At 47.3% G+C, this 12,146-nt stretch overlaps 2 protein-coding genes across 5 annotated transcripts in view; one reads left to right on the forward strand and one right to left on the reverse strand.

Annotated features, from left to right (window-relative positions):
• CDC73 (cell division cycle 73) overlaps window positions 1-3,130 on the reverse strand; it is a 112,643-nt gene extending 109,513 nt beyond the window's left edge. Inside the window, exon 1 of the mRNA XM_072867779.1 lies at window positions 2,919-3,130. Within this exon, the coding sequence (XP_072723880.1) occupies window positions 2,919-3,049 (131 nt within the window). The 5' untranslated portion in view covers window positions 3,050-3,130. The remainder of the gene's footprint in view (window positions 1-2,918) is intronic.
• Window positions 3,131-7,622: 4,492 nt separating this feature from the next.
• Window positions 7,623-11,384, forward strand: GLRX2 (glutaredoxin 2). 4 transcript variants are annotated; one of them, XM_072867782.1, is made up of 4 exons: window positions 7,623-7,708; window positions 8,346-8,415; window positions 9,856-10,032; window positions 10,603-11,384. In XM_072867782.1, the coding sequence occupies exons 1-4, from the start codon at window positions 7,641-7,643 to the stop codon at window positions 10,720-10,722; spliced, it is 435 nt and encodes a 144-aa protein (XP_072723883.1). In that variant the 5' UTR covers window positions 7,623-7,640; the 3' UTR covers window positions 10,723-11,384. The 4 variants fall into 4 exon arrangements, with proteins under 4 accessions (XP_072723883.1, XP_072723884.1, XP_072723886.1 ...); XM_072867783.1 differs by lacking the exon at window positions 7,623-7,708 and adding an exon at window positions 7,737-7,988; XM_072867785.1 differs by lacking the exon at window positions 7,623-7,708 and adding an exon at window positions 7,737-7,921.
• Window positions 11,385-12,146: the final 762 nt, after the last annotated feature.

The following is a 12,146-nucleotide window of genomic DNA, read 5'->3' on the forward strand; positions in this document are numbered from 1 at the left end:
TAAAAATACAAGACTAGGCATGCAGAGTATCACACAAATTACAATACCCATGACCAGCTGCTCACTGTTTAAGAACTTCTCAGCTGTGCATACAAGCCCCTCTGCTGGGTAAACAAAGCAAGTAAGTTTCTCTGTTAGATTGATTCCTTCCTTGGGTTTTGAAACAGATTCTGTAATCACTCTTCGGGGGCCACAGATCAGCCGTTAGATCAAAACACAGGAAACACCTAATCTTAGCCCATCTAGGCTTCTTCATGTGCCAGCAGTCGTATTCACATAATTATTATCTGGAAACTAACATGGATTAAAATTAATTTCTGCTTCCCCCCCTCCCCGCACTACTTTTAACCTGGCTCAGCTCCTCAGACCAATTCACTGCTTGGCTGACACTTGTGCTAGCACAGAGAGAAGGCAGTGCAGGGCAGCGCTGCTGACTTCTGCCAGCTTAGCTGCTCAAGGAGCCACAGTGTTAAATGTCTAGTGGGACTACTTCTAATTCTAGCAGGGACAGAATGCCACCACTGCTGTTTGGACTTGCATTACTCTCTCCAGACTGGCAGCAGAGGCGCAATTACAGCAACCATGTGGACACCTAAAACAGAAATCAAGATTTGCTTCATGAAAGACTAAGCCACTAACAACTGCTCACTGCAAGCATAGTTTGGATCCTGTTTAGTGACCTGAATATAAAAGGTTTTGAATCTTAAAAGTTTTTTAAAATGTTCCTCATAAGTCCCTGCATAAGTCTGGCAATTACATAAATTAACAGCTCCTAAACTGTGGTGCCAAAGCTATTGAGCACAGCTCGCAGAACTGGTCTCATTTCTACAGCATCTTCAATTTAAAGATCAGACATATATAGTTCCACAGTGGTTCACAAGAATTGTTGTGAATTGACAACAGTCTGATCCTGCCAAAAGTTCAGAAGCCACTGGTCTGAACCCAGATTTACTAACTTAATTCAAACAAGCAAACCAACAAAAAACCTCCAAATTCTACAACACATCTATCACGACGTGAGGACACAAACAGCTATTATGAGGTTACTGCTGCTGTTCTGCTCAGAGTATCCTCTGTTCACCCAAAGTTCCTTCTTGACCACGAAGATAAAGCTGCCTTAACATACATAATAAAGTTTTCCTCTCCAGCTGCTGTCTGTCTTTTGTTAACAATTTCTGGGCCTAATTCAAGCTCTCCTAAGCCGTAGTAGAGTTCGGTAGGAAGCAGAGGAACTGATATGCCAGCCTAACAGCAATGAAACTTGTCTGTCTAGTTAACCATTACAGTGTCAACCAGTTACTGCTTGGGAAAAGCAACTTGTAGCAAGGAAACCACCACAATTGTCTATATAGTTGCTCAGCAAAAATAGAACGAAGACTTTTCAAGAATTTTAAAACTGCTTATGCAAATATTTTTCTTCCTTTTCAGCCTAGCTACCAGTATCTCCCACTTAGCCAGGAAGTGCAAATAAATCCCAAATGAGTTTCTGAAAGCTTGAAATAAGTAACCAAATAGCACATTTCTAGCTTTAAATAGTGCAAAGTAAAATCAGTTAAAAGAAATCTGTCTACAAATTAAGATAAACAAACAGGTTTCTTTCCTTTCTGTCAAACTAGAAGTCAGGATTTGGGATCAATACTTACAGTCACATCATAATTATGAAAACAAAACAAAACAAAAAATCCCTGGTCACAGACTGAACTACAAGGGGGTTTTTTTGAGAAATCTGCAGGTTCTTCTGTTTTTCCATCAAGCTTCACAGGATAACATACTCTCTTTGATCAGTACCTGAAATGTTTGCTACCTGATATATAACAATAAGCATTATTTTCTCTTCGGTTTAAAAGAGATTCACTGAAGCCCTTCCACTTAGGACATTAAGAGCAAGCAGCTGCTAAATTCAGAGGAAAGGAGAACGAACAACTCCCTTGCACTGTAAGCAATACATATCATACTGGAAAATTCAGCAGGTACAAAACCTCAATTTTCTAGAAGTTTTCTAAAAATAAGCATTTTACCTAATATCATTTAGGCAACAGAAACACTATCTCTACGTGTTTGTTACGATGAGAACAACTAGGAAACAGCCTGCATTAGGTCCAGCCCAGGAAGCGGCCTCAGCTAGGAGCAGGCTGAGGAGGAGCAAAGCGCCTGCACAGTTCAACGGGGCTCGCAGGTAACTACCGAAGGAGCGTTGGTTTGGACCTCGCTGACTTTCCTACACCAGGACAAAGCTCCAGGAAAAGAGAAGTAGCTCGGATAAACTAATACACTAAAAAGGAACGCCTGTTTTTGACGCAAAACCCAGAAAGACTTCGAGAAGCTGCCTCCTGCCATCCCATCGCATGAGCCTGCACGACCCGGGCCCGCCGCGACCCCCCAGCCCCCCGGGGCGCACGGACAGGCCGAGAGCCGAGGAAAGGCCTCGCCCCGGCCCCGCTGCTCGTCTGGCCCAGGGCCGGGGCGCCGGCCGGCCCCTCGCCGGGCGGGGTCCTGGGAACCTTCCCGAAGGGACCGGCGACACCTCCCTGCCCGGCCGGGCTGCAGGCAGCGCAGGGGAGGGAGGCATCGCCCACCGCGCCGCGAAGGGTGCCGGCCGCAGGCCGTCGAGCGGGCCGCTCGGACGCCCCCTCCACCGAGACACCGCGCCCAGCGGGCAGGCGGCACCTCGCCGCGCCCAGGCGGAGGGGAGGCGCACGGCGCCGGTGCGCTCCCGAGGGGCCCGGCCGGGAGGTGGCAGCCAGGCCGCCCGCCCCCGCCCGCCTCGCTTCCTACAACGCAGAGGGAGCCGAAGGGCGGCGGGACCCCGCTCCCCGGGCCCTCCCCTGCAACTTCGGGGCAACTTCTCCCTCCGCCCCCCGCCCGTCCCTTCCCCGGGCGAGCGGCCGCCCGCCGCCCGCCCCGGCCCCGCCGCTCACCCCCAGATGACATAGTTGGTCTTGACGTTCTTGGGCCAGGAGAACTCGCCGAAGATCACCTCGTCGCCCTTCACCACGATCTCCTTCTTCTGCGTGTTGTACTGCCGCAGCACGCTCAGCACGTCCGCCATCTTCGCTCCGGAGCCGCCGGCCGCCGCCGCTCCGCTCCGGCCCGGCCCCTCTGCCAGCCGCGCGAGGACCCCGCCGCCAGCTGCCAGGCCCCGGGCTGCCCGCCACGAACGCCTGAGCCGCGGCAGCACCAGCGCTGCCACCGCCTCCTCCAGGGGGCGACGCCGAACCCGTTGCCATGGAGCGGCGCGGCCCCGCCCTCAGGGCGGCACCCGCCTGGGCGGGGTGGGGCCCCGCCCCCGCCGATGCGGAGCCGCCTCCCCCGGCCGGTCGCGGAAGCGGAGGGGAGCGCCTGCCGCCCTCACGGCGGCTCGGCCGTGACTTCGGGCGGCGAGGCCGGGCCGCCAGCGCCGGCGAGCGGGTCTCGGACGCCGCCGGCAGAGGCGCTCCCAGAGCCGCTGCCGGCCGACCGGCCGTTCCGCGCGCCGGCGCGGGGCCTCCGCCGGGCACGGCCACCGCCGCCGGGAGCGTAACGGCCGCGACGCCGCCCCCGGCCCGGCGCCGCCGCGCTGTGCGTCCGCACGCCGCGTCCCGGCGGCCGTGTGCGGCAGCTGCGGAAGCACCGTCACCGCCGGAGCGTCTGCGGGAGGGCCGGCATCTCGGCGAGGGCCGTTGAGGGGCTTTTCCCCACCGGTAGCCTGGCCGCCGGCGTTGTGCCTTCTCGATACCGTCAGCGTCATCAGCGCTCCACAGAGAACCATCAGCGGCGTCACGCTGATGTGCGCCAGGTACGGAAAGCAGCACAGCTTTTGGACACCAAAACAAGGAGAGCTGAGGTCGCAGCTTGTCAGTCGCAGTGCGCTGTGCCGCGGGCTCCCGCCCCGCCCTGCCCCGCCCCGCCCTTCACGGCAGCATGCGGTCGGTGCTGCCTGGCCAGGGCGGGAACAGAAACGCCTCCAGAAAAGGGTGTGAAAGCTCTCAAAAGCCGTGCGCTCATCTCACACGGCAGGTTGGGGAGAAAAGCTTCTGGAGCCTGGATATAAAGGGGGAGAAAAAAAGATAAAACAGAAAAATCTCGGCTTTATCAATGGCAAAAATGCAATTTAATTCTGACAAGAATAAGCCATCAAAAGACCATAGCAAAAAAGTAATTAGGAAAATATTTAGTGCCTCCACATCCGAAGAAGAAAAAAACAGTAACAACACCGAGCAAATATTGCCTTACCCTGCAGAGTTCAGGAATTCACAGAGCTCCTCTAATGCCATTTGCTCCTCTAACCCCATGCAACGCTACAGGCTTGGGGAAGAGTGGCTGGAAAGCTGCCCAGCAGAGAAGGACCTGGGGGTGTTGGTTGACAGCTGCCTGAATATGAGCCAGCAGTGTGCCCAGGTGGCCAAGAAAGCCAATAGCATCCTGGCTTGTATCAGAAATAGCGTGGCCAGCAGGACTAGGGAAGTGATGGTCCCCCTGTACTCAGCACTGGTGAGGCTGCACCTCGAATACTGTGTTCAGGTTTGGGCCCCTCACTACAAGAGAGACATTGAGGTGCTGGAGCGTGTCCAGAGAAGGGCAACAAAGCTGGTGAAGGGTCTGGAGCGGCTGAAGGAACTGGGGTTGTTTAGCCTGGAGAAAAGGAGGCTCAGGGGAGACCTTATTGCTCTCTACAACTACCTGAAAGGAGGTTGGAGAGAGGTGGGGGTCGGTCTCTTCTCCCAGGTAACAAGTGATAGGACGAGAAGAAATGGCCTCAAGTTGCATCAGGAGAGGTTTAGACTGGATATTAGGAAATTTTACTTCACTGAAAGGGTTGTCAAGCATTGGAACAGGCTGCCCAGGGAAGTGGTTGAGTCACCATCCCTGGAAGTATTTAAAAGACGTTTGGATGAGGTGCTTAGGGACATGGTGTAGTGGTGGTCTTGGTAGTGTTAGGTTTACGGTTGGACTCGATGATCTTAAAGGTCTTTTCCAACCTATATGATTCTGTGATTCTGTGCTCACCGGAGTAACTGAACGGCTGCAGTTGGTGGAGGCCTCCCCCTGCCAGGCACGGTTTTGCTCTCTCAGTGTCCCAGGCTCATTTCTTCTGCTCAGGCATACAAAAACTGGAAGTGCAGTACTTCCCAGCAGAACCCGACAGAGTGGCATCGTCTGGGGCTGGGATTTGAGGCCTGGAAGAAAGCTCTCCTGCTGGCTTATTCTAACCTTTGATGCTCAGAATTTTCTTAACACTTTTCAACATTGGCAGAAAACTTTGTCCCACTTTAAATCACAAAAGGCAAAATTGCATCATTTTTCTTCCTGTAAGTCGTATGCACCGAGACTGACAAAACAGACTAAAAGCCAACAACACATATAATTTCCTGTTCCGAGATGTTAGTGGTATCACCATTTGTGATACCACATTGGCACATATGATATCGAAAGAGTCTAATACACAGATACACTACAACACCTAGTAACATGCTGAATTATACCAATTACTTCCAACATTTTTTTTTCAACTAGTATAGAGTAACATTTATGTACTTAGGAGACAAAAACATAATGAATAAACAGAATATAATTTCTCAGACGGGATTTGGAATGTTTACTGTACCTACGGCTCATGAAAAATTGGAACGGAACTTGAAATGCTTCCAGTGGGCCACGTCCCGTTCCTACGTCTCATCCACAAACCCCACTGCATCACCTAAACCAGCGTTGCCCCTGAAGAGACACGTCCCATACATCTGCTAGACTACAAATACTACTTTCTTCAGCAAGATACAAAGTCATTATATTACAATGACACAAAAAAGCTATTCATCTTAGTCATGCTGAGGTCTGTTGCTCAGTACGCAGTGCATGATGCAGTACATAATCAGCTGCAACACATGGCTGCAAAGAAATTTATTTTCATGTTTTCAAGAAAATGTAGTTCTGGTTTACTTTTTCATTCAAGGATGCCTTCATTAGAAGTTTTAAATAGGAGTTTACAAAATAGTTCCTATAGTTTGCTTTGGGGATCATAGGGAGATTATTAACCGTTATTTTTATCACTAAATCAGGATTTGATAAGAAATGCCAGAGAAACTATTTTCACATGGGATTAGATACTCGAGAGTTTATCAGCTTTATCACAGATTAGGCTAGAACATTATTACCTGAAATGAGAAAGCATGTTACCATTTAATAAAATGAAGGTGTATATAAATGAAGGTGAAACATATCGCATATGTAGGTACAATGTTTCAATTGCGCTTTATGACTAGTTTAACAGAGCTGTAGTCTAGCAGGTTATGCTGACGTTTTATGTGAAATGAAAATTAAGTTGCAAAAAAGGTTTGACAATTTTACATCATAGGTAAGCTCATTAAGATTAATAGCATTAAGAAAAACTGTTCAAGTCTTATAACACAGGAGCAAGCTATACCATATCTGACTACACAGCATTCATTTTTATATATAAGTGAGCAAAACCAAAACAGTACACATTAGTTGATTTCCTTGCACTATTTTTTAAAACATAGGACTGAGTACTGAACAGCGATCCAGAGCACAACCCTGCAAAACTTATCCTCTCAACAAAGAGAAGGGCAGAGAAGTTTCTGCAGTACTGAAATTCTTTTCTAGATCCCAGTGGGGAGACTCAGAGGGTATTCAATAGGTACGCTCTGCCAAGGACATACATATTTGACCAGTGATCCAGGCTCCACAGCAACTTATGTGGGGCTGAAGCAAGAGAGTATTGCCGAACAGCTCTTACTAGACAGTCTGAGGAGAGAAAAAAAAAACAACACCCCCGCATAAAGTAGAATCTCCAAATTCCATAATTCTTTAGGAAGAGAACATTAATTTTCCAGGATTAGTCAAACACACCGCAAGCATAGCTTCCCAGATACCAGGACGAGTTCATTATCCTTCAACACACCATTTGTTGTCTGGGAACGCTCTTGTTTCACGAGTAAGTTTCTGACTATTTGAGTAACTGCAACGCAGGAAAGAAACGTAAAGAAAAGCAGTCAACAGAAATGCTTGACAGAGAAGATTTAAAATAAGTTTTATATTTGGCAAAGCAAAGGCACAGCCGAAACCTTAGCACCTGGGAGTCAGCCACAAGAGGCAGGAGACCACCTCCCCCCCGCACCAGAAGTCGCTCCGGGGCCTCCGGGAAAGCCACCCCATCTCTGTCCCCTCTCCTAACCGCCATCCCGCTGACAGGAGCGCCTCGGAGCGTCTTTACCACCCCTACGTCGCAATTCCAGAAAGGTTTTTCCTCAGAAAAACAGCCTGTCACCACCTGTACCCTAACTGGTAACTCCGCTCCGCCGCGGCTGCCAGGCGTCCCCCAGGGCCTGTCCCCTACCACCGCCGCTGGGAGCTGCCCCCGCCGCCCCACCGCTCTCTTCCCCGCTTCTGGAGACGCTCCTTTCCCCCCGGCAGCCCGCCCTCGCCGCCTTCACCTCCGACACCGCCGTTAGCCGGGCCCTCACCGCAGGGACCCGCCGCCCCGTGGCGGGGCGGGGCGGTGCTGCCCGGCACACGGCGCCTCAGGACACCGGCAGCGCGGCGGGCAGCCCCACGCTCCGCTGGGAGGCGGTGCGGGGGCCTGCGAGCGAGGTCGGGCGGCCGTGAGGGCTGCGGAGGAGCCCCGCCCCTTCCCCTTGGCGGCCATGGCCCTGCAGAGGGCGCTGCGCCGGGTGGCGGCGGGGCTGCGGCTGCGACTGCGGCTGCGGCGCGGGTGGGTCGGGCGGGCGGTGCGGGGCCGGGGTGGGAGCTCTCCGCCGGCGCCGGGACCTTGGGCTTGGGTCGAGGCCGAGAGGACGGGCCCTGCGATCTGTCTTCGTGCCCTTTGAACGCACGTCCTGGGAGGAGCCGCCCTCCGGGGAGCGGAGCGGCGGGTGCCGGGGCCGCCCGGGGCTGGGGCGGCGAGGGGCCCGGCTGGCATCGGGAGGTGCAGGCCTCGGAGCAGCACGCCTGCGGGACCCGCTCCTCTGATGAAGACGAGCGTGGTCCCTTCTGTTAAGTCGGGTTGTGACGTTGAATACAGCCCGGTGTCAGATTTGACACTTGTATCTGGATTATCGTTGGGGGGGGGGGGAAGTATTTCTATTGCAAAGGCAGAATAGCTTTACATCCAGAATAACCGTTTCGGTTATTCTTACAGTCTGCAACATCCCTCTCTTTATTTTCGTCTTCCTGCAGGCATATAAGAACTAGTGTGACTGTAGGTATTGCAGCTGAAGGAAACGTACATGTAATGGAGAAATCGCATTCAGTATTTAAACAAAACAGTATGAAGGCAACCTTTAATTTGTGAACTATAAAATGTGTCATTTGTTTTAAAGCTCGAATATCTGACTTTAATTTCTTTTTAGTTTTAGAATGGGGAATAGTCTGCCTACTTCTGTAGGATTGTCTAACGATGCTGCTGTGAATCAAATACAGGTAACATTATTTATGCAACTCTTACTTATTTGCAACATTCCTAAAAGCCATAGGTACTTAAAAGCTAATCTGATTTATACAAAGAAATTCTGTAAATAGTTCTGCATGTTGAACCTGATTCTTAAGTTTATTAAGTAATACTGGCAGCATTGTTTATCCACAGCCCTGGAACCTGATCTTCCTAGGCTGTATCCATTTTACTTTTTTTTTCAGACCTCTACTCAAATTCAGTACTGCTATCAATATTGGGGATTAAACCTTGTAAAATGATGGATATCAAGTAAAGTAAATATTTAAAGAGTAAGTTGTTTCTTAAAGTAAATTCACGGATACTGAGTAACAGCCTGAATCACCTTGAATTTACAGTAAAGTAATAGGGGTATTTCTTTCTCCCACTGAGAACCCTTTTTGTCACTCTGCTTATCACAGACACATCCTGTTTGCCTTAAAAGTGCTACTAAATAATTCAAGGAGATGCAGCTTGTTTGGTAGACTGTAGGAGGTCTGTGACTGCAGAGCGAAAGAGGGTGCGTGGCAGTCATACCACACGCTCCACAATCATTCTGCTCAGTTTTGGAGTCAAGTGCAGGTCATACACAGCTTCATAGGTGCCAGCAGTGCTTCTGGTAGAGATTAATGCCAACTCTCCTTTGTTTCTCTGCTCCCACAAGAAGAAGATCATAGCGTTCCTGAAAGTTAGACACTTTTAAGTTTTAACTGATTCTAGGTATTCTGTTCAAAGAATAGAGCATACCTTTTACTGAAAAGCTTAAGTGGAGGGGGAAAAGTCACTTTATTTTCTATGTAGTTCTGCAAACTGCTGAAGTTGTACCTCACTGCCTGCTGCACTAGTGCACAGATGCTCTCTGGGATCTGGCCAAGTGCAACTGCAGTTTTTGAGGCTGAGAGTCTGACTTCTTGGTAGCCAGGTAGGAAGCAATTTTTATTCTGATGTGAAAGTATGGGATGCATCCCTAAAGGAGGTGCTAGGCTACCACAGAGGTCTTCAGAACAAATGTGGGGGGCGTATGTTTTGTACCCACCATACACGTGATGGTATCTTTTTGACAGATGTCACTGTTCTGCTCCTTGTTTTTAAAGAAAAGTAGTTCGCTTATCTCCTTAAGATTCTTGTGGCTCTAGATCAGAAGTAGGGAACATTTAGAACCTAAACTAGCTTTTCACTTTACCTTGAAAAAGTGAAAATGAAGTACAGTGTTTTGGAAGATTCTCCAGAAGTAGCCAGCCATTGCTGTAGCATGGCTGGGAACTCCTCAGTTGTCCCTGTTAAAAATACCTTAGAAAGCCTTTTACAGAGAGTAATTTTCCTAATAGCAGATTTTAAACTTCTGTAAATGTTTTCATGACTGTTCGATACTGTTAAAATACACTGACTTAAAAACAAAGCACACTGACTTGAACATTCTTTTGAACGTACAGGAGATTATTTCGGACAACTGTGTGGTGATTTTCTCTAAAACAACATGCTTCTACTGCAAAATGGCAAAAAGACTTTTTGAGGGCATGAATGTAAATTATACAGCTATAGAACTGGACATGAATACAAATGGAAGTCAGTTCCAAGACATTCTTGAACAGATGACTGGTGGCAGAACAGTAAGTATACTTTCTTACATGTAACAAGCAAAGTAAGAATTTACACTACACACGTTCCTCATGGATTATGACCACATCAAGTTCTTCATTTTTTTGAGACAAGTAAACCTGGGATACAAGCTCCTAAACTAAAGAGAAGTTACTGCAGAAGGGTTCTGTACCATCTCTTCCTCTTGAGACCCTCTGGCTCTCCCTCTGAGGTGATCTTTTCCATACTGCCACTAAGATAATTGAGGTATCAAAGTCAGTTTTCATTTGTATGGGTATATTTAACCCATTGTGTTTAACACTTAATCTTGTCATTTCTTAATTTTATGTAGTCTCACTTGACTGAATTATTTTAATTTATTACAATCTCCCATACAGTGACTTTATCCCACTTTTGAGGGGCACGTGAACAAAGTTTTCCATCTCTGTAAATATTATGGAAACGTATGAGTTGTACAGTAATATTAAATATGCATAGGTAAGAACATAACTATTGTGCATATACTAGAGTCCACGTGGGCTTGTTTAGATTTTTATCTTTTTTCTAAGAAGTAACTAACGCAATCTTCATTTTCTTGATAGGTCCCAAGAGTGTTTGTCAATGGGATTTTTGTTGGAGGTGCTACAGATACTCAGAGGCTTCATGAGGAAGGCAAACTGCTTCCATTAGTTCATAAATGTCAAGCAAAAAGAAAATCCTGAACAGCCATCTAGCTTAGCTTAGTCTTCCTTTGTATAAACAGAATTTCAGACAAGTTAGAAGATCACAAAGATACACTGCATCAGCTGGACTCAACAACTTCAAGCCCTGGATTTCTGAATCCTAGATCGTTCTCTGACACAGAATTTATGGACTTGGCAAATTACTTGGTGTCCTTGCCTCTGCTTTACCACAACCAAAATGGTGATAAAAAACATTATGTAACTCTCGGGGCTCTAAGTGTGAGATAGTGACATCATTTTATTGCTATTATATCCTGATACTACGCTTCAGAGAAGTATAGACTGTACAAGAATCCTGTAGAAGTATAGACTGCACAAGAAGGATCCTGAAATTTTTTTGCTGCAAATTAGTTTGCTTTCTGCCTTTGTTCCAACAGTTGCAATAAATGGTCAGTTTAATTTAATGGTTCCTTTAAATTTAATTCTTCTCTGAATGTCTAATTGTAATCATGAAGAAAGTATGAAGCAAAACAAGTTTGTCGTGATATTGCTGTATGCATGTCTGCCTCTCTTACATTTCAGTGTCTGATCACCTAGCTACCGAATTGTATGTCCAGTTGCTACAGAAAAGGGAATAAAGATTCTTGCACCTTTAGAGTGGTAGGTACTTGCTTTCATCTTCACTCTGCACTATGAAGTATCAGTCTGTACAGTGTCATTCAGGAATATCCTTCTATGGGAGCCAGACAGCTCGCTGTCACTAAACTGTGCAGCTACAAACTACGTTATCATCAATCCAACACTATTATGAAACTTAAGACCAAGTAAAATGGGTCTAATATGCATAGAGTTTATTTAGTACTTAAATTCTACAGTCAGAATGCAGTTTACTAGCGATTTTAACTTGCAGTTAAATGTCTAAAAGAAATGTCTAAAATTCAATAGTTTCAGTACAATGTACATCCAAAGCCAGACCAGGCAATGCCAAGACTCTTGATTATTTCAAGAAAGTTCATATGCAAGTAGAAAATTATATCCCATTTGTCAGTAAAAGGGACCGTTACACTACTAAAGGTGCACAGTTTAGAATAAAAACATTAGTCAATGAATTTTTACTCACTTCTTGTGAATAAGACTCCCGTTATTTCCAGTGCTTTCAGCACTGTGTGCACCTAAACTACTTTTTTCCCCTCAAGGGAAAAAAGCAGCACATTTATCTTCAACTCCAGGTAACGAGGACTGTAAGAGTATAATTTAAATTTGACAGCTTCATTTTTGTGATGCAGGTTTGAAATAAGTTTAAACCACATCATTTGTAGAAAGTCTTTAGTATACAGTTGCCTGCACTGTGCATCTTTAACGTGTAACAAGCCGATTAAACACACTGGCCTTGTTATATTTTTATTATTGCCGTTTACTGTATTTTGCTAGTTTCATCACTGTCTTATTAAAATTTTGTTTAC

The sequence above is a fragment of the Ciconia boyciana genome, chromosome 7, assembly GCF_034638445.1.
Source record: "Ciconia boyciana chromosome 7, ASM3463844v1, whole genome shotgun sequence".
Taxonomy (NCBI): domain Eukaryota; kingdom Metazoa; phylum Chordata; class Aves; order Ciconiiformes; family Ciconiidae; genus Ciconia; species Ciconia boyciana.